Below are 26,288 nucleotides of genomic sequence, written 5' to 3' on the forward strand. Positions count from 1 at the left end.
TAGGGTTAAGGGTTAGGGTTAAGGGTTAGGGTTAGGGAGAAGCTCTAGAGTTGTCTATCTTGGGGTTAGGGTTAAGGTTTAGGGTTAGCTCTAGAGTTGTCTATCTTGGGGTTAGGGTTAAGGGTTAGGGAGAAGCTCTAGAGTTGTCTATCTTGGGGTTAGGGTTAAGCGGTTAGGGTTAAGGGTTAGGGAGAAGCTCTAGAGTTGTCTATCTTGGGGTTAGCGTACTTGCCTCTGTGTCAAGGGACCCGAGTTGGAACATGTATCATTGATAAATGTATACAGTTCTGTGGCGTGGTTATCATTCTGTCAAGGCTCTCTCTCAAAACCAACTACCTGCTGGACTAGGGGCTGACTAGCTGAGGCTATACTGGACTAGGGGCTGACTAGCTGAGGCTATACAGTACTACCTGCTGGACTAGCTGAGGCTATACTGTACTACCTGCTGGACTAGGAGCTGGACTAGCTGAGGCTATACTGGACTACCTGCTGGACTAGGAGCTGGACTAGCTGAGGCTATACTGTACTACCTGCTGGACTAGCTGAGGCTATACTGTACTACCTGCTGGACTAGGAGCTGGACTAGCTGAGGCTATACTGTACTACCTGCTGGACTAGCTGAGGCTATACTGTACTACCTGCTGGACTACCTGCTGGACTAGCTGAGGCTATACTGTACTACCTGCTGGACTACCTGCTGGACTAGCTGAGGCTATACTGTACTACCTGCTGGACTAGGAGCTGTACTAGCTGAGGCTATACTGTACTACCTGCTGGACTAGCTGAGGCTATACTGGACTACCTGCTGGACTAGCTGAGGCTATACTGTACTACCTGCTGGACTAGGAGCTGGACTAGCTGAGGCTATACTGGACTACCTGCTGGACTAGCTGAGGCTATACTGTACTACCTGCTGGACTACCTGCTGGACTAGCGAGGCGCTGGACTAGCTGAGGCTATACTGTACTACCTGCTGGACTAGGAGCTGGACTAGCTGAGGCTATACTGGACTACCTGCTGGACTAGCTGAGGCTATACTGTACTACCTGCTGGACTAGGGGCTGGACTAGCTGAGGCTATACTGTACTACCTAAGGTACTAGGGGCTGTACTAGCTGTTCCAGAGCGCTCAGAACCGCAGACTGGGGTGAAGGTTCACCTTCCAACAGGACAACGACCCTAAGCACACAACCAAGACAACACAGGAGTGGCCTTCGGACAAGTCTCTGAATGTCCTTGAGTGGCCCAGTCAGAGCCCGGACTTGAATCCGATCTAACATCTCTGGAGAGACCTGAAAATAGCTGTGCAGCGACACTCCCCATCCAACCTGACAGAGCTTGAAAGGACCTGCAGCGAAGAATGGGAGAAACTCCCCAAATACAGATGTGCCAAGCTTGTAGCGTCATACCCAAGAAGACTCGAGGCTGTAATCACTGCCAAAGGTGCTTCAATAAAGTACTGAGAAAAGGGTCTGAATACTTAATGTAATTGTGTTATTTCTGTTTTTTATTTTGAATAAATTAATGTCTAAACCAGTTTTGGCTTTTTCGTTATGGGTTATTGAGGGGGGGTGAACAAGGTATCATTTTGTTGCTTCAGAAATGTATTTTCTGCATGTTCCATTTTGGTTTAGTTACACTACTGTTCAACAGTTTGGGGACACTTAGAAATGTCCTTGTTTTTGAAAGAAAAGGAAAAACATTTTGTCCATTAAAATAACATCAAATTGATCAGAAATACAGTGTAGACATTGTTTAAGTTGTAAATGACTATTGTAGCTAGAAACAGCTGATTTTACGCCTACATAGATATTCCATTAAAAACAGGCCCATTATCAGCAACCATCACTCCTGTGTTCCAATGGCACGTTGTGTTAGCTAATCCAAGTTTATCATTTTAACCCTCCCGTTGTCCTCCCATTCTGCCTACTCCCCGTGTCCCCGGGCGGGTCACCCTGTCCCGTCTCGGCTAAAGGCCCAGAGGGCACAAGTGTGACAGTAGGCGTGCGAACAGCCTTTGCAGATGTATTTCTTACACCTGCAGCACGCCGTGTGTGTCTTGGCGTCCTTCTTGGGCGGGCAGAGCTGACACCTCTTACTCGCCACTAGCGGGGCGGCGGCCGGGCCAGCGGCGTCCGGGCCGGCGGCGTGCTCCCGGGCTGGCGGAGGAGCGGCGTCGCGGTCGGCACTCTGCAGGACTTTGACGAGCGCGGCTTCGGTGCGGGAGAGACGCTGCCTTCTTTGTATCAAGGGCTTGACAAGCGCCTTTCCCAGCTGCTCCAGGAACACCCTCCTCTTGTTCCGCTTCCGAGGCATCCAGTCGGGCTTGATCTCTCGCCATATGACAAAGGCGTTGTAGGAGGACACGTCGAGGATGTTGTGGAAGATGACCAGGGGCCAGCGGGCGGCCATCCGTCTGCAGCTGTAGGTGCCGACCACCTTGTCTAGGTTGTCCACGCCGCCCTTGTTGCGGTTGTAGTCTAGGATGAGGGCCGGGGCTTCCGGTCGCGGCGATCGCTAACGTCGGCCTCCGTGTGCAGCGTGCTCAGGAGCAGCACGTTCTTATTTCTCTTTGCCAGGTAGGACACCAGAGTGGCGGTGGGCGTGAAGGCGAACCTGGAGGACGAGACCTGTCTGCCCTTTGACTGGAGCAGCGCGGGAGGGAGCTCGGGCTTGTTCTTTCGCACCGTGCCGACCATGGTGAGGTTCCTCTCGAGGAGCCGCTGGCCGAGTTTCGTAGGCGGTGAAGAAATTGTCGCAGGTGACGTTGTGACCAGCGGGCAGCCCCTGCGTGAGATCGAGGACGACGCGGGCGCCCTGGTTCTTCTCGGGGGCTCCGCCGGCCGCCTTACCGGTGTAGACTTGCATCTTCCAAGCGTAGCTGGACTTGGCGTCGCAGGCCACCCACGACTTGATGCCGTATTTGGCCGGCTTGCTGGGGATGTACTGTCGGAAAGGACAGCGCCCTTTTGGGAGAGGGAGAGGAAGGAGATTAGCGGCGGCGGCGGCGTCACTGATGATGCCGCTACCCCTCTATACTACCGCTGGCTCATCATTGGGGGGCGCACGGCGTTTATGTTACACGCCGACGCTACCTCTCTATACTACCGCTGGCTCATCAAGCAGCGTCATGCTGCTGATACTGCTGCTGCTGCTGCTGCTGATGATGATGATGATGCCGCTACCCCTCTATACTACCGCTGGCTCATCAAGCAGCGTCATGCTGCTGATACTGCTGCTGCTACTGCTGCTGCTGATGATGATGATGATGCCGCTACCCCTCTATACTACCGCTGGCTCATCATTGGGGGGCGCACGGCGTTTATGTTACACGCCGACGCTACCTCTCTATAGTACACGCACAGATACTCACAGCAGATACGCACAGACACACACACACGCACACGGTACCTCTGAACGGGACCAGTTGTTCGTTCACCGTCAAGTCGGACCCCGGGTTGTAGAGGGCCGGCAGCCGCTCCTCCCACAGGTCCCAGACCTCTCTTATGGCCGCCAGTCTGTCGGCGGCGAGTCTCGCGGGTCTCGACCGGCGGTCGTCGAATCGCAGCAGCCTCGAGTACTTGTGAAAGACCATGAGCGGCATGGTGGCTCGGAACACGGTCCTGCCGCTCTCCGCGTCCCACAGGCTGGCCGCGGCCTCGCCCCGGGACCTGTAGACGCCCGCTAGGATTAGCAGCCCTAGGTAGGCGCGCAGGTCGACCGAGTCCATGGGTCGCCAGCCGTCGCCGTATTTTCTCACCCCCTGCAGATTGGTCATGTCCACGACGATCCTTTCTATCGCCGGCGTGACAAACAGCCGGAAGGTGGACTCGATGTCGAGCGCGCGCGACGCCGCGTAGGCCGTAGGGCCAGGCGTCACCGCGGGGCCGGGGTGGTGGACGGCGCGGGGCAGGTCCGGGCCGCGATAGGCCGCGGAGGACCATTTGATTTTGCCGTTTTTTGACAGCAACGTCTCCCTTCGGGCCCTTTGGGCAGAGGCCGCCGCCGTGTACTCTCGCTCTGGCTCTCTGTCTCGCTCTCGGGCGGCGGCCGTGTCTCGCTCTCGCTCTCGCTCTTCCTCCTCCTCCGAAGAAGAAGAGCGCGACCGCAAGGCCGAGTCGTCCGCGTCACGTTCGGGGTCGTATTCCTCGCCGTCTTCCGAAACGTCCTCCTCTTCGGAATCGCAAAAGTCTTCTTCGTCTTCTCGGTCGACGCTGGAGGCTATCTGTTCCAGGACCTGAGCCGCGCTGAAATCGGGACCGCGGCGAGGCGCCGGCTGCGGCCTTGCACTCGGCGGGGTCGTATTCCTCGCCATCGTCCTCATCGTCGTCCTCGTCTTCTTCTTTTTCTTCTTCTTCTTCTTCCTGACAATATTAGTAGCCTCTCTACGGCCGGCCGACTGCACGCTGACGCGCCGCGCCCGGCCCGGGGGGGGTCTCTCTGACCCGGCCTGGACAACTGCAGAGGGGGATATAACATACGCATTGCTGACGCACGGCCGAGCCGGGGGGGTCTCTCTGACCCGGCCTAGACAACTGCAGAGGGGGATATAACATACGCATTGCTAACGCTTCCCCCGGGGTCTCTCTGACCCGGCCTGGACAACGGGAGGGCTAACGCGTGGCCGAGCCAGGGGGGTCTCTCCGACCCGGCCTGGACGCGGGGGAACGGCTCCTAACGCGTGGCCGAGCCGGCAGGTCGCTCTGACCCGGCCTGGACAACGGGAGGGTTAACAATGGAAATAAGTCCCAGGCTTCATAGTGTGTTATCCTCCGTGATTTAACTCATGTGCATGTATAGCTTTTTCAAGTTTTATGTGTGATTGTTTTTTAAAATGGTCGAATTAATAAACTAAACTACGAGCCCCTAACCAACAATGCACTTTCATAAAAATTCGGATAAGAATAAGAGAGAAGTAACAAGTAATTATAGAGCAGCAGTAAAATAACAATAACGAGACTACAGTTGAAGTCAGAAGTTTACATACACTTAGGTTGGAGTCATTAAAACTTGTTTTTTTCAACCACTCCACAAATTTCTTGTTAACAAACTATAGTTTTGGCAAGTCGGTTAGGACATCTCTTTTGTGCATGACACAAGTAATTTTCCAACAATTGTTTACAGACAGATTATTTCACTTATAATTCACTGTATCACAATTCCAGTGGGTCAGAAGTTTACATACACTAGGTTGACTGTGTCTTTAAACAGCTTGGAAAATTCCAGAAAATGTTATGGCCCTAGAAGCTCTGATAGGCTAATTGACATTATTTGAGTCAATTGGAGGTGTACCTGTGGATGTATTTCAAGGCCTACTTTCAAACTCATGCTTGACATCATGGGAAAATCAGCCAAGACCTCAGAAAAGAAATTGTAGACCTCCACAAGTCTGGTTCATCCTTGGAACAATTTCCAAACGTCTGAAGTATAAACACCGTGGGACCACGCAGTCGTCATACCGCTCAGGAAGGAGATGTGTTCTGTCTCCTAGAGATGAAGGTACTTTGGTGTGAAGATGCTGGAGGAAACAGGTACAAAAGTATCTATATCCACAGTAAAGCGAGTCTAATATCGACATAACCTGAAAGGCCGCTCAGCAAGGAAGAAGCCACTGCTCCAAAACTGCCATAAAAAAGCCAGACTACGGTTTGAAACTGCTCATGGGGTCAAAGATTGTACTTTTTGTAGAAATGTCCTCTAGTCTGATGAAACAAAAATAGAACTGTTTGGCCATAATGGCCATCGTTATGTTTGGAGAAAAAATGGGATGCTTGCAAGCTGAAGAACACCATCCCAACCGTGAAGCATGGGGGTGGCAGCATCATGTTGTAGGGGTGCTTTGCTGCAGGAGGGACTGGTGCACTTCACAAAATAGATGGCATCATGAGGGAGGAAATTGATGTGGATATATTGAAGCAACATCTCAAGACATCAGTCAGGAGGTTAAAGCTTGGTCGCAAATGGGTCTTCCAAATGGACAATGACCCCAAGCAACTTTCCAAAGTTGTGGCAAAATGGCTTAAGGACAACAAAGTCAAGGTATTGGAGTGGCCATCACAAAGGCTCTGTCCTCAATCCTATAGAACATATGTGGGCAGAACTGAAAAAGTGTGTGCGAGCAAGGAGGCCTACAAACCTGACTCAGTTACACCAGCTCTGTCAGGACGAATGGGCCAAAATTCACCCAACTTATTGTGGGAAGCTTGTGGAAGGCTACCCGAAATGTTTGACCCAAGTTAAACAATTTAAAGGCAATTCTACCAAATACTAATTGAGTGTATGTAAACTTCTGACCCACTGGGAATGTGATGAAAGAAATAAAAGCTGAAATAAATAATTCTCTCTACTATTATTCTGACATTTCACATTCTTAAAATAAAGTGGTGATCCTAACTGACCTAAAACAGGGAATTTTTACTAGGATTAAATGTCAGGAATTGTGAAAAACAGAGTTTAAATATATTTGGCTAAGGTGTATGTCTTAAACTGTTTTTACAGGGGGTACCGGTACAGAGTCAATGTGCGGGGGCACCGGTTAGTTGAGGTAGTATGTGCATGTAGGTAGAGTTATTAAAGTAACTATGCATAGATGACAACAGAGAGTAGCAGTGGTGTGGGGAGGGGGGGCAATGCAAATAGTCTGAGTAGCCATTTGATTAGGTGTTCAGGAGTCTTATGGGGGTAGAAGCTGTTTAGAAGCCTCTTGGCGCTCCGGTACCGTTTGCAGTGCGGTAGCAGAGAGAACAGTCTATGACTGGGATGGCTGGAGTCTTTGACCATTTTTAGGGCCATACTCTGACACCGCTTGGTATAGAGGTCCTGGATGGCAGAAAGCTTGGCCCCAGTGATGTACTGGGCTGTACGCACTACCCTCTGTAGTGCCTTGCTGTCGGAGGCCGAGCAGTTGCCATACCAGGCGGTGATACAACCAGTCAGGATGCTCTCGATGGTGCAGCTGTAAAACCTTTTGAGGATCTGAGGACCCATGCCAAATCATTTCAGTCTCCTGAGGGGGAAAGGGTGTTGTTGTGCCCTCTTCACAACTGTATTTGTGTGCTTGGACCATGTTAGTTTGGTGATGTGGACACCAAGGAACTTGAAGCTCTCAACCTGCTCCACTGCAGCCCAGTCGATGAGAACGGGGGCGTGCTCAGCCCTCCTTTCCCTGTAGTCCACGATTATCTCCATTGTCTTGATCACATTGAGGGAGAGGTTGTTGTCCTGGCACCACACTGCCAGGTCTCTGACCTCCCTCTCATTGTTGACGGTGATCAGGCCTACTGCCGTTGTGCCGTCTGCAAACTTAATGTTGGAGTTGTGCTTGGCTTGCTTCCTCGGGAACAGGCCCTGATCCCCGTGATCTGTGTGAAGAGACGGAGAAAGAGGTACTGGTTATTATCTATGCATAGTCACGTTAATCCCACCTACATGTACATATTACCTCGACTAACCTGCACATTGACTCGTTGCCGGTACACCCTGTATACAGCCTCGTTATTTTGTTGCTCTTTTTATTTTTTTACTTTAGTTAATATGTGCTTAACTCTTATTTTTCTTCACTGCGTTGTTGGTTAAGGGCTTGTAAGTAAGCATTTCACGGTAAGGTTGTATTCAGCGCATTTGACTTGAATGGGCTTCCATATGTTAGTTTAATATACTAAACAAAAACATAAACACAACAGGTAAAGTGTTGGTCCCATGTTTTATGAGCTGAAATTAAAGATCCCAGAAATGTTCCATAAACACAAAAATATTATTTCTCTCAGATTTTGTGCACACATTTGTTTACATCCTGTTTAGTGGGCATTTCTCCTTTGCCAAGATAATCTGTCCACCTGACAGGTGTGGCATATCAAGAAGCTGATTAAACAGCATGATCATTACACAGGTGCACCTTGTGCTGGGGACAATAAGGCCACTCTGAAATGTGCAGTTTTGTCACACAATATAATGCCACAGATGTCTCAAGTGTTCGGTGCCATTAGCATGCTGACTGCAGGAAAATTCACCAGAGCTGTTGCCTGTATACTCACCAGACATGTCACCCATTGAGCATGTTTGGGATGCGCTGGATCAACGCGTGTACGACAGCGTGTTCCAGTTCCCACCAATATCCAGCAACTTCACACAGCCATTGTGGCCTGTGGAATGTTGTCCCACTCCTCTTCAATCAACAGCTTCATAAATTCTATGCGAAGATGTGTTACACTGCATGAGGTAAATGGTGGTCACAGCAGATACTGACTGGTTTTCTGATCCTCGCTCCTACCTTTGTTTTTAAGGTATCTGTGAGCAACAGATGCATATCTGTATTCCCAGTCATGTGAAATTCATAGATTATGGACTGATGAATTGATTTCAATTGACTGATTTCCTTATGAACTGTAACTCAGTAAACTATTTTAAATTGTTGCATGTTGTGTTTATATTTTTGTTCATTATACATGTGCAGTATACAGAAATGTGTCCATTGTTTTTTTTAGCAGGCGGTGAGCACTTCCATGTACATTTTGTTCCTGAATAAACAGTCCCCTCCAGTGGTTTAATGAAGAATTGCAGCTGATTCATTACGAAACGCCCATTTCACGTCATCAGTATGCGACAGAATGAGGTGAAAGGTCTGTTTACTGTTAGGGCTATTCGGTATCCTTGGCGCGTCCCTACCCTAGATCCTAACCTTAGCCATAACCCTTACCTAACCTTAACCCTTACCTAACCTTAACCCTTACCTTAACCCCTACCCGTATCCTAACCTTAGCCATAACCCTTACCTAACCTTAACCCTTACCTTAACTACTGGTCAGTACGAAAAAAAAATAATATGTATGAAATGTATGTATTCACTACTGTAAGTATCTCTGGATAAGAGGGTCTGATAAATGACTAAAATGTAAAATGGTTACGTATGGGTGACGTCAGTGTCGGGACGTCCCATGGATCCCGTATAGCTACGACCATATTTTAACCTGCTTTTAACCCATTTTCGGAAGCAGCAGAAGACTGGGAGAGGTGAAAATTTGACAGGGCAATGAATATCAACAGACTTATAGCTTTATCCAGATCTGTTAAATATGGAGAGATTTTAACATCTAACGCAAGACATGCTGCCAAGGAAGTCACCTTACCTCACCGAACCATCAGAACTCATGCTCGGGACCTGGCCTACGCCAAGGACCTGTTCCTTGGCAAAGTTAACAAAGTAAGCGACTAGCTAGCTAGTTTTTTTAATTCTAGATAATGAATACAATGTTGATTTAGCCGTACTGTCTAAGACATATGTGCTAGCTTGCTCAGATAACTTGCTCACCCATAGCCATCTTTCCCTTGTTATTGTCAGCTGTCACCTCTAGCCAGAGAGAAGCCATTTGTTGCCTTGGAAGACAATGAGAAAATCCTAAAACCCAGAAGGATAAATGAACCAAGTATCTGATTCCTCCTCCAGGCAGAGTGCTTCCCCTATCCAGAGATTAGAAATGAAGAGCTGGAGGAGATCAACTCGTTTGTTGCTCCGGTAGAGAAATTCTTCACTGAAGAGGGTGAGCCTGAGAGAAGAGACTGCTGTCCTTTATACAAGACTCAGATTCAAAGTGTGGTTCTCTTCTAATGGACCTTCATACTAGTCAATCAGTTTATAGAGACTGTTGTCTTTCAGTGCTGTTTCATTCTAGGAGACCTTGTCTAGTCACCCCAGTCAGTGTTATTGTTTAGTTCAAATAATCTGCATTTTATTCTGAGAGACTTTGTGTTTCATGGATAAGTATCATTGCATTCTGGGACTGTGTTCCAGTGTGGTATTCTGGGACTCAGTGTGGTATTCTGGGACTGTGTTCCAGTGTTGCATTCTGGGACTGTGTTCCAGTGTTGCATTCTGGGACTGTGTTCCAGTGTTGCATTCTGGGACTGTGTTCCAGTGTAGCATTCTGGGACTGTGTTCCAGTGTGGTATTCTGGGACTGTGTTCCAGTGTGGTATTCTGGGACTGTGTTCCAGTGTGGTATTCTGGGACTGTGTTCCAGTGTGGTATTCTGGGACTGTGTTCCAGTGTGGTATTCTGGGACTGTGTTCCAGTGTGGTATTCTGGGACTGTGTTCCAGTGTGGTATTCTGGGACTGTGTTCCAGTGTGGTATTCTGGGACTGTGTTCCAGTGTAGTATTCTGGGACTGTGTTCCAGTGTGGTATTCTGGGACTGTGTGGCATTCTGGGACTGTGTGGTATTCTGGGACTGTGTTCCAGTGTGGTATTCTGGGACTGTGTTCCAGTGTGGTATTCTGGGACTGTGTGGTATTCTGGGACTGTGTTGTATTCTGGGACTGTGTTGCATTCTGGGACTGTGTTCCAGTGTGGGATTCTGGGACTGTGTTGCATTCTGGGACTGTGTTGTATTCTGGGACTGTGTTCCAGTGTTGCATTCTGGGACTGTGTTCCAGTGTGGGACTGTGTTCCAGTGTGGGACTGTGTCCCAGTGTGGCATTCTGGGACTGTGTTGCATTGTGGGACTGTGTTCCAGTGTGGCATTCTGGGACTGTGTTCCAGTGTGGTATTCTGGGACTGTGTTCCAGTGTGGTATTCTGGGACTGTGTTCCCAGTGTGGTATTCTGGGACTGTGTTCCAGTGTGGTATTCTGGGACTGTGTTCCAGTGTGGTATTCTGGGACTGTGTCCCAGTGTGGCATTCTGGGACTGTGGTATTCTGGGACTGTGTTGCATTCTGGGACTGTGTTCCAGTGTTGCATTCTGGGACTGTGTTCCAGTGTGGCATTCTGGGACTGTGGTATTCTGGGACTGTGTTGCATTCTGGGACTGTGTTCCTGTGTTGCATTCTGGGACTGTGTTCCAGTGTGGGACTGTGTTCCAGTGTGGCATTCTGGGACTGTGTGGTATTCTGGGACTGTGTTCCAGTGTTGCATTCTGGGACTGTGTTCCAGTGTGGGACTGTGTTCCAGTGTTGCATTCTGGGACTGTGTGGTATTCTGGGACTGTGTTCCAGTGTTGCATTCTGGGACTGTGTTCCAGTGTGGGACTGTGTTCCAGTGTTGCATTCTGGGACTGTGTGGTATTCTGGGACTGTGTTCCAGTGTGGTATTCTGGGACTGTGTTCCAGTGTGGGACTGTGTTCCAGTGTGGCATTCTGGGACTGTGTTCCAGTGTGGGAGTGTGTTCCAGTGTTGCATTCTGGGACTGTGTGGTATTCTGGGACTGTGTTCCAGTGTGGTATTCTGGGACTGTGTTCCAGTGTGGGACTGTGTTCCAGTGTGGTGGTCTGAGACCTGTCCTTGTATTTCAGTGGACTCCAAGCGTATCGACCATGAAGCTAAGATTCCTCCAGAGACTCTGAATGGACTGAAGGAGCTGGGACTGTTCGGTATCCAGGTGCCTGAGGAGTACGGTGAGGAGTTTAATATCAGAGGAGTATTGTAAGGTCACAGCCTGTACAATAAACATTAGACCTATCGCTGGTAAGGTCTTCATACTGTATCAGAGATCTTGTTACTTCTGGACACATGACACCACTCCACATAACTTCCTAGGTGGCCTGGGTCTGTCCAACACCATGTATGCCCGACTAGGAGAGATCATCTCTCTGGATGGATCCATCGCAGTTACACTGGCTGCCCACCAAGCCATCGGACTCAAGGTAAAGAGTCCTGCACCGATGGATTCAAGGCTGTTTCTTTTTATCTGTGTTGTATAATGTTTCTGCTGTTTGTGAACCTGTGATGTCTTGCTGTGTGTTAGGGGATCCTTATAGCCGGTAGTGAGGAGCAGAAGGCTAAATATCTCCCCAAGCTGGCTTCAGGAGAACATGTAGCTGCCTTCTGTCTCACTGAGCCTGGCAGGTAAATACCGTCTGTCCCACTGAGCCTGGCAGGTAAATACCGTCTGTCCCACCGAGCCTGGCAGGTAAATACCGTCTGTCCCACTGAGCCTGGCAGGTAAATACCGTCTGTCCCACTGAGCCTGGCAGGTAAATACCGTCTGTCCCACTGAGCCTGGCAGGTAAATACCGTCTGTCCCACCGAGCCTGGCAGGTAAATACCGTCTGTCCTACTGAGCCTGGCAGGTAAATACCGTCTGTCCCACTGAGCCTGGCAGGTAAATACCGTCTGTCCCACCGAGCCTGGCAGGTAAATACCGTCTGTCCTACTGAGCCTGGCAGGTAAATACCGTCTGTCCCACTGAGCCTGGCAGGTAAATACCGTCTGTCCTACTGAGCCTGGCAGGTAAATACGGTCTGTCCCACTGAGCCTGGCAGGTAAATACCGTCTGTCCTACTGAGCCTGGCAGGTAAATACCGTCTGTCCCACTGAGCCTGGCAGGTAAATACCGTCTGTCTCACTGAGCCTGGTAGGTAAATACCGTCTGTCTCACTGAGCCTGGCAGGTAAATACCGTCTGTCCTACTGAGCCTGGCAGGTAAATACCGTCTGTCCTACTGAGCCTGGCAGGTAAATACCGTCTGTCCTACTGAGCCTGGCAGGTAAATACCGTCTGTCCCACCGAGCCTGGCAGGTAAATACTGTCTGTCCTACTGAGCCTGGCAGGTAAATACCGTCTGTCTCACTGAGCCTGGCAGGTAAATACCGTCTGTCCTACTGAGCCTGGCAGGTAAATACCGTCTGTCCCACTGAGCCTGGCAGGTAAATACCGTCTGTCCCACTGAGCCTGGCAGGTAAATACCGTCTGTCCCACTGAGCCTGGCAGGTAAATACCGTCTGTCCCACTGAGCCTGGCAGGTAAATACCGTCTGTCTCACTGAGCCTGGCAGGTAAATACCGTCTGTCCCACTGAGCCTGGTAGGTAAATACCGTCTGTCCCACTGAGCCTGGCAGGTAAATACCGTCTGTCCCACTGAGCCTGGCAGGTAAATACCGTCTGTCCCACTGAGCCTGGCAGGTAAATACCGTCTGTCCCACTGAGCCTGGCAGGTAAATACCGTCTGTCCCACTGAGCCTGGCAGGTAAATACCGTCTGTCCCACTGAGCCTGGCAGGTAAATACCGTCTGTCCCACTGAGCCTGGCAGGTAAATACCGTCTGTCCTACTGAGCCTGGCAGGTAAATACCGTCTGTCCCACTGAGCCTGGCAGGTAAATACCGTCTGTCCCACTGAGCCTGGTAGGTAAATACCGTCTGTCCCACTGAGCCTGGCAGGTAAATACCGTCTGTCCCACTGAGCCTGGCAGGTAAATACCGTCTGTCCCACTGAGCCTGGCAGGTAAATACCGTCTGTCCCACTGAGCCTGGCAGGTAAATACCGTCTGTCTCACTGAGCCTGGCAGGTAAATACCGTCTGTCCCACTGAGCCTGGCAGGTAAATACCGTCTGTCCCACTGAGCCTGGCAGGTAAATACCGTCTGTCCTACTGAGCCTGGCAGGTAAATACCGTCTGTCCCTACTGAGCCTGGCAGGTAAATACCGTCTGTCCCACTGAGCCTGGCAGGTAAATACCGTCTGTCCCACTGAGCCTGGCAGGTAAATACCGTCTGTCCCACTGAGCCTGGCAGGTAAATACCGTCTGTCCCACTGAGCCTGGCAGGTAAATACCGTCTGTCCACTGAGCCTGGCAGGTAAATACCGTCTGTCCCACTGAGCCTGGCAGGTAAATACCGTCTGTCTCACTGAGCCTGGTAGGTAAATACCGTCTGTCTCACTGAGCCTGGCAGGTAAATACCGTCTGTCCCACTGAGCCTGGCAGGTAAATACCGTCTGTCTCACTGAGCCTGGCAGGTAAATACCGTCTGTCCCACTGAGCCTGGCAGGTAAATACCGTCTGTCCTACTGAGCCTGGCAGGTAAATACCGTCTGTCCCACTGAGCCTGGCAGGTAAATACCGTCTGTCCCACTGAGCCTGGCAGGTAAATACCGTCTGTCCCACTGAGCCTGGCAGGTAAATACCGTCTGTCCTACTGAGCCTGGCAGGTAAATACCGTCTGTCCCACTGAGCCTGGCAGGTAAATACCGTCTGTCCCACTGAGCCTGGCAGGTAAATACCGTCTGTCCTACTGAGCCTGGCAGGTAAATACCGTCTGTCCCACTGAGCCTGGCAGGTAAATACCGTCTGTCCCTACTGAGCCTGGCAGGTAAATACCGTCTGTCCCACTGAGCCTGGCAGGTAAATACCGTCTGTCCCACTGAGCCTGGCAGGTAAATACCGTCTGTCCCACTGAGCCTGGCAGGTAAATACCGTCTGTCCTACTGAGCCTGGCAGGTAAATACCGTCTGTCTCACTGAGCCTGGCAGGTAAATACCGTCTGTCCCACTGAGCCTGGCAGGTAAATACCGTCTGTCCCACTGAGCCTGGCAGGTAAATACCGTCTGTCCTACTGAGCCTGGCAGGTAAATACCGTCTGTCCCACTGAGCCTGGCAGGTAAATACCGTCTGTCCTACTGAGCCTGGCAGGTAAATACCGTCTGTCCCACTGAGCCTGGTAGGTAAATACCGTCTGTCCCACTGAGCCTGGCAGGTAAATACCGTCTGTCCTACTGAGCCTGGCAGGTAAATACCGTCTGTCCTACTGAGCCTGGCAGGTAAATACCGTCTGTCCTACTGAGCCTGGCAGGTAAATACCGTCTGTCCCACTGAGCCTGGCAGGTAAATACCGTCTGTCCCACTGAGCCTGGCAGGTAAATACCGTCTGTCCTACTGAGCCTGGCAGGTAAATACCGTCTGTCCTACTGAGCCTGGCAGGTAAATACCGTCTGTCCCACTGAGCCTGGCAGGTAAATACCGTCTGTCCTACTGAGCCTGGCAGGTAAATACCGTCTGTCCCACTGAGCCTGGTAGGTAAATACCGTCTGTCCCACTGAGCCTGGCAGGTAAATACCGTCTGTCCTACTGAGCCTGGCAGGTAAATACCGTCTGTCCTACTGAGCCTGGCAGGTAAATACCGTCTGTCCCACTGAGCCTGGCAGGTAAATACCGTCTGTCCCACTGAGCCTGGCAGGTAAATACCGTCTGTCCCACTGAGCCTGGCAGGTAAATACCGTCTGTCTCACTGAGCCTGGCAGGTAAATACCGTCTGTCCCACTGAGCCTGGCAGGTAAATACCGTCTGTCCTACTGAGCCTGGCAGGTAAATACCGTCTGTCCTACTGAGCCTGGCAGGTAAATACCGTCTGTCCTACTGAGCCTGGTAGGTAAATACCGTCTGTCCTACTGAGCCTGGCAGGTAAATACCGTCTGTCCTACTGAGCCTGGCAGGTAAATACCGTCTGTCTCACTGAGCCTGGCAGGTAAATACCGTCTGTCCCACCGAGCCTGGTAGGTACGAACCTACTGCAACACTCCAGTGTTAATGCTAAATTGTAATTATTTCACCACTGTGGCCTATTTATTGCCTTACCTCCCTAATCTTACTACATTTGCACACACTATATATATGTTTCTATTGTATTATTGACTGTACGCTTGTTTATCTCATGTGTAACTCTGTGTTGTTTGTGTCGAACTGCTTTGCTTTATCTTGGCCAGGTCGCAGTTGTAAATGAGAACTTGTTCTCAACTGGCCTACCTGGTTAAATAAAGGGCTTGGGTTAAAAATATATAAATACCTGGTTAAATAAAGGGTTATATATATATAATATATAAATACCTGGTTAAATAAAGGGTTATATATAATATATATAAATACCTGGTTAAATAAAGGGTTATATATATAATATATAAATACCTGGTTAAATAAAGGGTTATATATATATATATAATATATAAATACCTGGTTAAATAAAGGGTTATATATATAATATATATAAATACCTGGTTAAATAAAGGGTTATATATATAATATATATAAATACCTGGTTAAATAAAGGGTTATATATATAATATATAAATACCTGGTTAAATAAAGGGTTATATATATAATATATAAATACCTGGTTAAATAAAGGGTTATATATATATAATATATAAATACCTGGTTAAATAAAGGGTTAGGGTTATATATATATAATATATAAATACCTGGTTAAATAAAGGGTTATATATATAATATATAAATACCTGGTTAAATAAAGGGTTATATTATATAATATATAAATACCTGGTTAAATAAAGGGTTATATATATAATATATAAATACCTGGTTAAATAAAGGGTTATATATATAATATATAAATACCTGGTTAAATAAAGGGTTATATATATAATATATAAATACCTGGTTAAATAAAGTGTTATATATATATATAATATATAAATACCTGGTTAAATAAAGGGTTAGGGTTATATATATAATATATAAATACCTGGTTAAATAAAGGGTTATATATATAATATATAAATACCTGGTTAAATAAAGGGTTATATATATAATATATAAATACCTGGTTAAATAAAGGGTTAGGGTTATATATATAAATACCTGGTTAAATAAAGGGTTATATATATAATATATAAATACCTGGTTAAATAAAGGGTTATATATATATAATATATAAATACCTGGTTAAATAAAGGGTTATATATATATAATATATAAATACCTGGTTAAATAAAGGGTTATATATATATAATATATAAATACCTGGTTAAATAAAGGGTTATATATATAATATATAAATACCTGGTTAAATAAAGGGTTATATATATAATATATAAATACCTGGTTAAATAAAGGGTTAGGGTTATATATATAATATATAAATACCTGGTTAAATAAAGGGTTATATATATATATATAAATACCTGGTTAAATAAAGGGTTATATATATAATATATAAATACCTGGTTAAATAAAGGGTTATATATATATATAATATATAAATACCTGGTTAAATAAAGGGTTATATATATAATATATAAATACCTGGTTAAATAAAGGGTTATATATATATATATATATATATATATATATATAATATATAAATACCTGGTTAAATAAAGGGTTATATATATAATATATAAATACCTGGTTAAATAAAGGGTTATATATATATATATATATATATATATATATATATATATATATATATATATATATATATATATATATATATATATATATATATATAAATACCTGGTTAAATAAAGGTGAAATTAAAAACACAACCTGCTGAAATCTTACCATCCTGAACCAACTCTGGATGACATCATTCTGCTTTTCGACCAATCACACATCATCTGGATCTGTATGCCGTAAAGCTGTCTTTTAGCCACTGGAAAGCTTTCCAGCTTTTATAATACCAAACCAATGACAGAAGTGGTTGTGTATTTTAAAGGTGGTTTTGTCATGTTCTCTGAATCTGACTGTTTCCTGTGGATCCTGTATGTTTCAGTGGGAGTGATGCTGCGTCCATTCAGACCAAAGCCACCCTATCAGAAGACAGGAAAACATACCTGCTCAACGGGTCAAAGGTGAGACGTTCCTCTCCTACCTGTGTTTTGCCTGTCAGTCATGTGTTAGCTACCTGCTGTTGTTGGTACTTTGTGTTTGTGCTATGATGATTCAGTCTAAAGGACAGTGGTGGGACTATTTCCATGCTGAATGATCTTCTGTCCAGATCTGGATCTCCAACGGTGGGTTTGCAGACCTGATGACGGTGTTTGCTCGTACGGAGGTGGTAGGAGAGGATGGAGTGAAGAAAGATAAGATCACTGCCTTCATCGTAGAGCGAGCCTTCGGAGGGATCATCAGCGGAAAACCAGAAGACAAACTAGGCATTAGGGGGTCTAACAGTAAGATCACCTCTATACCTACTGTTGATGTTCACTTCAGTACTTCTGTTGCTGTTAGCCTAGCCTAGCGGAGTAAATAACAGTACTTCTGTTGCTGTTAGCCTAGCCTAGCGGAGTAAATAACAGTACTTCTGTTGCTGTTAGCCTAGCCTAGCGAAGTAAATAACAGTACTTCTGTTGCTGTTAGTCTAGCGGAGTAAATGACAGTACTTCTGTTGGTGTTAGCCTAGCGGAGTAAATAACAGTACTTCTGTTGCTGTTAGCCTAGCCTAGCGAAGTAAATAACAGTACTTCTGTTGCTGTTAGCCTAGTGGAGTAAATAACAGTACTTCTGTTGCTGTTAGCCTAGCCTAGCGGAGTAAATAACAGTACTTCTGTTGCTGTTAGTCTAGCGGAGTAAATAACAGTACTTCTGTTGGTGTTAGCCTAGCCTAGTGGAGTAAATAACAGTAATTCTGTTGGTGTTAGCCTAGCCTAGCGGAGTAAATAACAGTACTTCTGTTGGTGTTAGCCTAGCCTAGCGGAGTAAATAACAGTACTTCTGTTAGTGTTAGCCTAGCGGAGTAAATAACAGTACTTCTGTTGGTGTTAGTCTAGAGGTAATCACGGAAAGCCAGAGGTAAAACGGACCAATAATACCTGTTCTCCTTGTGTGATCTCATTCACTCCTCTTCAAGGATTTAAAAGTATTGTAACAAGATAACTGTAGCGGTCAGTTAGCCAAGGAAAATCCCTGTTGTGTACCGTTCACTGTTCTATAACTGTTTCTGTCCACCAGCATGTGAAGTCTCGTTCGACAACTGTCCAGTTCCTGTGGAGAATGTAATAGGAGAAGTAGGAGGAGGCTTCAAGGTGATGTCACTTCCCTTTTCCCTCTGTTCTATGCTACTGATGTGCAGTTATTTTTCAACGTCTCTTTTCACTAGCTGGAGAGTCATTACATTTTTTTTTATTTAACCTTTTATTTAACTAGGCAAGTCAGTTAAGAACAAATTCATATTTACAATGACAGCCTTCCCCGGCCAAACTCAAACCTGGACGACACTGGGCCAATTGTGTGCCGCCCTATGGGACTCCCAATCACAGCCGGATGTGATAGAGCCTGGAATCAAACCAGGGTCTGTAGTGACGCCTCTAGAACTGAGATGCAGTGCCTTAGACCGCTGCGCCACTCGGGAGCCCCTGATTCGTTTTTCTGAGTGATTTGTTAATTTTAGTCGTTCGTTTAACCAACTAGTGCTGGCCGCAATGAGTCCTACAGCAGGATTAATACAGTGGGGGGGAAAAGTATTTGATCCCCTGCTGATTGTGTACGTTTGCCCACTGACAAATGATCAGTCTATAATTTTAATGGTAGGTTTATTTGAACAGTGAGAGACAGAATAACAACAAAAAAATCCAGAGAAACGCATGTCAAAAATGTTATAAATTGATTTGCATTTTAATGAGGGAAATAAGTATTTGACCCCCTCTCAATCAGAAAGATTTCTGGCTCCCAGGTGTCTTTTATACAGGTAACGAGCTGAGATTAGGAGCACACTCTTAAAGGGAGTGCTCCTAACCGCAGCTTGTTACCTGTAAAAAAGACACCTGTCCTTAGAAGCAATCAATCAATCAGATTCCAAACTCTCCACCATGGCCAAGACCAAAGAGCTCTCCAAGGATGTCAGGGACAAGATTGTAGACCTACACAAGGCTGGAATGGGCTACAAGACCATCGCCAAGCAGCTTGGTGAGAAGGTGACAACATTTGGTGCGATTATTCGCAAATGGAAGAAACACAAAAGAACTGTCAATATCCCTCGGCCTGGGGCTCCATGCAAGATCTCACCTCGTGGAGTTGCAATGATCATGAGAACGGTGAGGAATCAGCCCAGAACTACACGGGAGGATCTTGTCAATGATCTCAAGGCAGCTGGGACCATAGTCACTAAGAAAACACTTGGTAACACACTACGCCGTGAAGGACTGAAATCCTGCAGCGCCCTCAAGGTCCCCCTGCTCAAGGATACATATACATGCCCGTCTGAAGTTTGCCAATGAACATCTGAATGATTCAGAGGACAACTGGTGAAAGTGTTGTGGTCAGATGAGACCAAAATGGAGCTCTTTGACATCAACTCGCCGTGTTTGGAGGAGGAGGAATGCTGCCTATGACCCCAAGAACACCATCTCCACCGTCAAACATGGAGGTGGAAACATTATGCTTTGGGGGTGTTTTTCTGCTAAGGGGACAGGACAACTTCACCGCATCAAAGGGACGATGGACGGGCCATGTACCGTCAAATCTTGGGTGAGAACCTCCTTCCCTCAGCCAGGGCATTGAAAATGGGTCATGGATGGGTATTCCAGCATGACAATGACCCAAAACACACGGCCAAGGCAACAAAGGAGTGGCTCAAGAAGAAGCACATTAACCTCTATGGGCTAGGTGGGCTTGCGTCCCACCTACTCAACAGCCAGTGTAATCCCGTGGCGCGATATTCAAATTCCTCAAAAATGCAAAAACTTCAATTTTTCAAACATATGACTATTTTACACCATTTTAAAGACAAGACTCTCGTTAATCTAACCACACTGTCCGATTTCAAAAAGGCTTTACAACGAAAGCAAAACATTAGATTATGTCAGCAGAGTACCCAGCCAGAAATAATCAGACACCCATTTTTCAAGCTAGCATATAATGTCACAAAAACCCAAACCACAGCTAAATGCAGCACTAACCTTTGATCTTCATCAGATGACAACCCTAGGACATTATGTTATACAATACATGCATGTTTTGTTCAATCAAGTTCATATTTATATCAAAAACCAGCTTTTTACATTAGCATGTGACTAGCATTCCCACCGAACACTGCCGGTGAATTTACTAAATTACTCACGATAAACGTTCACAAAAAGCATAACAATTATTTTAAGAATTATAGATACAGAACTCCTCTATGCACTCGATATGTCCAATTTTAAAATAGCTTTTTGGTGAAAGCACATTTTGCAATATTCTAAGTACATAGCCCAGCCATCACGGGCTAGCTATTTAGACACCCGGCAAGTTTAGCCTTCACCAAAATCAGATTTACTATAATAAAAATGTTATTACCTTTGCTGTTCTTCGTCAGAATGCACTCCCAGGACTTCTACTTCAATAACAAATGTTGGTTTGGTCCCAAATAATCCATTGTTATATCCAAATAGCGGCGTTTTGTTCGTGCGTTCAAGACACTATCCGAAAGGGTAAATAAGGGTGACGAGCATGGCGCATTTCGTGACAAAAAAATTCTAAATATTCCATTACCGTACTTCGAAGCATGTCAACCGCTGTTTAAAATCAATTTTTATGCCATTTTTCTCGTAAAAAAAGCGATAATATTCCGACCGGGAATCTGCTTTTAGGTAAAAAAGAGGAAAGAAAATAAAGCACGGGGTCGACTCGTGCACGCGCCTAAGCCCATTGTCCTCTGATCGGCCACTTGCCAAACGCGATAATGTGTTTCAGCCAGAGGCTGCCTCGATATCATTCAGCTTTTTCCCGGGCTCTGAGAGCCTATGGGAGCCGTAGGAAGTGTCACGTTATAGCAAAGATCCTCAGTCTTCAATAAAAAGAGCCAAGATGAACAACAACTTGTCAGACAGGCCACTTCCTGCATGGAATCTTCTCAGGTTTTGGCCTGCCATATGAGTTCTGTTATACTCACAGACACCATTCAAACAGTTTTAGAAACTTTAGGGTGTTTTCTATCCAAAGCCAATAATTATATGCATATTCTAGTTACTGGGCAGGAGTAGTAACCAGATTAAATCGGGTACGTTTTTTTATCCGGCTGTGTCAATACTGCCCCCTAGCCCTAACAGGTTAAGGTCCTGGAGTGGCCTAGCCAGTCTCCAGACCTTAATCTCATAGAAAATCTGTGGAGGGAGCTGAAGGTTCGAGTTGCCAAACGTCAGCCTCGAAACCTTAATGACTTGGAGAAGATCTGCAAAGAGAAGTGGGACAAAATCCCTCCTGAGATGTGTGCAAACCTGGTGGCCAACTACAAGAAACGTCTGACCTCTGTGATTGCCAACAAGGGTTTTGCCACCAAGTACTAAGTCATGTTTTGCAGAGGGGTCAAATACTTATTTCCCTCATTAAAATGCAAATCATTTTATAACATTTTTGACATGCGTTTTTCTGGATTTTTGTTGTTGTTATTCTGTCTCTCACTGTTCAAATAAACCTACCATTAAAATTATAGACTGATCATTTCTTTGTCAGTGGGCAAACGTACAAAATCAGCAGGGGATCAAATACTTTTTTCCCCCACTGTATCTTTGTACATGTGTTTTCACTTAAACGTTTACTGATTCTCTGTATGTGTCATTATCCAGGTAGCGATGAACATCCTGAACTCTGGCAGGTTCAGTATGGGCAGCGCCGGCTCTGGAATGATCAAGAAACTCATCGGTATGAAGCTGTAGAGTATAATGATGAGTGTGAGAAGCTCATAATGATGATGATGATGGTTGTAGTAATGAAGAGAATGGTGTATCTTGTCTCCCTCCAGAGATGACAGCAGAGTACGCTGGCAGCAGGAAACAGTTTGGTAAGAACCTCAGTGAGTTTGGGATGATCCAAGAGAAGTTTGCGGTGATGGCCCAGAATGCATTTGTGATGGAGAGCATGGCGTACCTGACGGCTGGGATGATGGATCGGCCGGGGGTCCCTGACTGTTCTCTAGAGGCTGCTATGGTTAAGGTACTTTTACTGCTGCTATACTGTGGTACTACTACTGCTGCTACTGCTACTACTGCTACTACTGCTGCTACTGCTGCTACTGCTGCTAATAATGACTGTTCTCTAGAGGCTGCTATGGTTAAGGTACTTTTACTGCTGCTAATGCTGTTACTACAACTACTACTGCTGCTGCTACTAATACTACTACTGCTGCTACTACTGCTGCTGCTGTTACTACTGCTAATGCTGCTGTTACTACTACTACTAATGCTGTTACTACAACTACTGCTGCTGTTACTAATACTACTACTGCTGCTGTTACTAATACTACTACTGCTGCTGTTACTACTGCTGCTACTGCTGCTACTGCTGCTAATAATGACTGTTCTCTAGAGGCTGCTATGGTTAAGGTACTTTTACTGCTGCTAATGCTGTTACTAATACTACTACTGCTGCTGTTACTACTGCTACTACTACTACTACAAACTGCTGTTACTACTGCTACTACTACTGATGCTGATTGAGCTACTGATGCTACTATTATTACTACTACTACTACTACTACTACTGTTACTGCTATTACTACTACTGTTACTGCTATTACTACTACTGCTACTGCTATTACTGCTGCTACTAATACTACTACTACTGTTGCTACTACTACTGTTACTACTGCTGCTGCTACTACTACTGCTGCTGCTACTACTACTACTACTACTACTACTGATGCTGATTGAGCTACTGATGCTACTATTATTACTACTACTGCTACTGTTACTGCTATTACTACTGCTGCTACTACTACTACTACTGTTACTGCTATTACTACTGCTGCTACTACTACTACTACTGTTACTGCTGCTACTACTACTGCTACTACTGCTGTTATTACTTCTTTTGATGCTACTGTTGCTACTACTACTGTTACTACTGCTACTACTGCTACTACTACTACTACTGCTGTTACTACTACTACTACTGCTGCTAATGTTACTACTACTGATGCTACTACTACTACTACTACTACTACTGATGCTAATGTTACTACTGATGCTAATGTTACTACTACTGATGCTACTACTACTACTACTACTACTACTGATGCTAATGTTACTACTACTGATGCTAATGTTACTACTACTGATGCTAATGTTACTACTGATGCTAATGTTACTACTACTGATGCTGCTGCTACTACTACTACTACTACTGATGCTAATGTTACTACTACTGATGCTAATGTTACTACTGCTACTACTACTACTGTTGCTGTTACTACTACTGATGCTGCTGTTACTACTACTGTTACTACTACTACTTCTGCTACTGATAGTAGTACTACTATTATTACTGATGCTACTGTTACTACTACTGATGCTACTGTTACTACTACTGCTACTACTACTGCTAATACCAATACTACTACTACTACTACTGCTGCTACTACTACTGATGCTACTGCTACTACTACTGATGCTACTGCTACTACTACTGATGCTACTCATACTATTGCTACTGTTACTACTACTGCTACTACTACTACTGATGCTACTGCTACTACTACTGATGCTACTCATACTACTACTGATGCTACTGCTACTACTACTACTGATGCTACTGCTACTACTACTGATGCTACTGCTACTACTACTACTGATGCTACTCATACTATTGCTACTGTTACTACTACTACTTCTGCTACTGATAGTACTACTTCTGCTACTGATAGTAGTACTACTACTACTACTACTGTTACACTGTAGACACACTACTGTTACACTGTAGACACACTACTGTCTCATTGTCTGTCTTTGCTCACCTCTCTCTGTAGGTACTGGTTACATGACAGAGTACCTTATTGTGTCTTTGCTCACCTCTCTCTCTGCAGGTGTTCAGCTCTGAGGGAGGCTGGATCTGTGTGTCTGAGGCTCTGCAGGTCCTAGGAGGGCTGGGCTACACTAAGAACTATCCCTACGAACGCTACCTCAGAGACTGCCGCATCCTGCTGATCTTCGAGGTAGCTCTCACACACACACACACACACACACACACAGTGCAGTGTTTCTCCTGTAATAACAGAGAGTTAACTGTGTAGTGTCCACCAGAGGACAGATGTCCACCTTGACCGACTAGATGCTAGTGATTGGCGGGTTGACTCATAACTCAGTCCCTGCGGGTCCATCCACGGGGCGAACGGGTTTGGGGGTCCAGAACTATTGTGTGGCTGAAGGGTGGCGGGCAGGTTGAGTAAAGAGAAACAATACCAATAATCCATTCATTTATATTTCTTGTGCAATTTATATCTATAGGCTACATTGTGGTTTTTCTTTAATTATTTTAGGCTATCTGGTATTAGTGCATAAGCCTAAACTTTTAGGGCTTCACTGTATGTTGGCCCAATAGCCTACAGAGCTAAATAATGATTTTGCGAACAGAAAGAAAAGTAGTTTTAACTAAATAAAGTACATAGTTGAAGTTTAATTCAATAAAAACAAACGCAGTGCTGGCTATGTTATGTAGTGATGGATGATGGCAGTGCTGGCTATGTTATGTAGTGATGGATGATAGCAGTGATGGCTATGTTATGTAGTGATGGATGATGGCAGTGATGGCTATGTTATGTAGTGATGGATGAGCAGGATGGCTATGTTATGTATTGGCTATGTTATGTAGTGATGGATGATGGCAGTGATGGCTATGTTATGTAGTGATGGATGATAGCAGGCTGGTTGATGGTGATGGAGATGGCAGTGTGGCTATGTGGTGATGGATGATGGCAGTGCTGGCTATGTATGTATGAGGTTGGCTATGTTATGTAGGGATGATGGCAGTGATGGCTATGTTATGTGGTGATGGATGATAGCAGTGCTGGCTGTGTCCATGACCGCCTGGCTCGTTGCAAACTAATTTGCCCGAATTTTACGTAATTATGACATAACATTGAAGGTTGTGCAATGTAACAGCAATATTTAGACTTATGGATGCCACCCGTTAGATAAAATACGGAACGGTTCCGTATTTCACTGAAAGGAAGAACGTTTTGTTTTCGAGATGATAGTTTCTGGATTCGACCATATTAATGACCCAAGGCTCGTATTTCTGTGTGTTATTATGTTATAATTAAGTCTATGATTTGATAGAGCAGTCTGACTGAGCGGTGGTCGGCAGCAGCAGCTCGTAAGCGTTCATTCAAACAGCACTTTCGTGCGTTTTGCCAGCAGCTCTTCGCAATAATTCAAGCATTGAGCTGTTTATGACTTCAAGCCTATCAACTCCCGAGATTAGGCTGGTGTAACCGATGTGAAATGGCTAGCTAGTTAGCGGGGTGCGCACTAATAGCGTTTCAAACGTCACTCGCTCTGAGACTTGGAGTAGTTGTTCCCCTTGCTCTGCATAGGTAACGCTGCTTCGAGGGTGGCTGTTGTCGATGTGTTCCTGGTTCAAGCCCAGGTAGGAGCGAGGAGAGGGATGGAAGCTATACTGTTACACTGGCAATACTAAAGGGCCTATAAGAACATCCAATAGTCAAAGGTATATGAAATACAAATCGTATAGAGAGAAATAGTCCTATAATTCTTATAATAACTACAACCTAAAACTTCTTACCTGGGAATATTGAAGACTCATGTTAAAAGGAACCACCAGCTTTCATATGTTCTCATGTTCTGAGCGAGGAACTTAAACGTTAGCTTTCTTACATGGCACATATTGCACTTTTACTTTCTTCTCCAACACTTTGTTTTTGCATTATTTAAACCAAATTGAACATGTTTCATTATTTATTTGACGCTAAATAGATTTTATTGATGTATTATATTAAGTTAAAATGAGTGTTCATTCAGTATTGTTGTAATTTTCATTATTACAAATAAAAAATTTACCGATAAATCGGTATCGGCG

At 45.6% G+C, this 26,288-nt stretch overlaps 1 protein-coding gene, 1 long non-coding RNA gene and 1 pseudogene across 3 annotated transcripts in view; 1 reads left to right on the forward strand and 2 right to left on the reverse strand.

The window, feature by feature from the left end:
- Positions 1-142: 142 nt before the first annotated feature.
- Positions 143-1,092, reverse strand: LOC123725588 (uncharacterized). 2 transcript variants are annotated; one of them, XR_006758129.1, is made up of 3 exons: positions 1,015-1,092; positions 695-922; positions 143-486 (listed from the first exon to the last, which is right to left on the reverse strand). It is a non-coding gene; the product is annotated as an uncharacterized lncRNA (long non-coding RNA). The 2 variants fall into 2 exon arrangements; XR_006758128.1 differs by lacking the exon at positions 143-486 and adding an exon at positions 560-606 and having other exon boundaries at positions 651-922.
- Positions 1,093-1,901: 809 nt separating this feature from the next.
- Positions 1,902-8,934, reverse strand: LOC106566287 (piggyBac transposable element-derived protein 4-like; annotated as a pseudogene).
- Positions 8,905-26,288, forward strand: part of acad9 (acyl-CoA dehydrogenase family, member 9) — a 41,926-nt gene continuing 24,542 nt past the window's right edge. Inside the window, exons 1-11 of the mRNA XM_045692004.1 lie at positions 8,905-9,198; positions 9,442-9,535; positions 11,283-11,384; positions 11,527-11,633; positions 11,735-11,835; positions 17,272-17,350; positions 17,497-17,671; positions 18,450-18,523; positions 22,043-22,118; positions 22,219-22,409; positions 24,277-24,405. Coding sequence (XP_045547960.1) covers positions 9,028-9,198; positions 9,442-9,535; positions 11,283-11,384; positions 11,527-11,633; positions 11,735-11,835; positions 17,272-17,350; positions 17,497-17,671; positions 18,450-18,523; positions 22,043-22,118; positions 22,219-22,409; positions 24,277-24,405 — 1,299 coding nt within the window. The 5' untranslated portion in view covers positions 8,905-9,027. The remainder of the gene's footprint in view (positions 9,199-9,441; positions 9,536-11,282; positions 11,385-11,526; positions 11,634-11,734; positions 11,836-17,271; positions 17,351-17,496; positions 17,672-18,449; positions 18,524-22,042; positions 22,119-22,218; positions 22,410-24,276; positions 24,406-26,288) is intronic.

The sequence above is a fragment of the Salmo salar genome, chromosome ssa12, assembly GCF_905237065.1.
Source record: "Salmo salar chromosome ssa12, Ssal_v3.1, whole genome shotgun sequence".
NCBI lineage: Eukaryota > Metazoa > Chordata > Actinopteri > Salmoniformes > Salmonidae > Salmo > Salmo salar.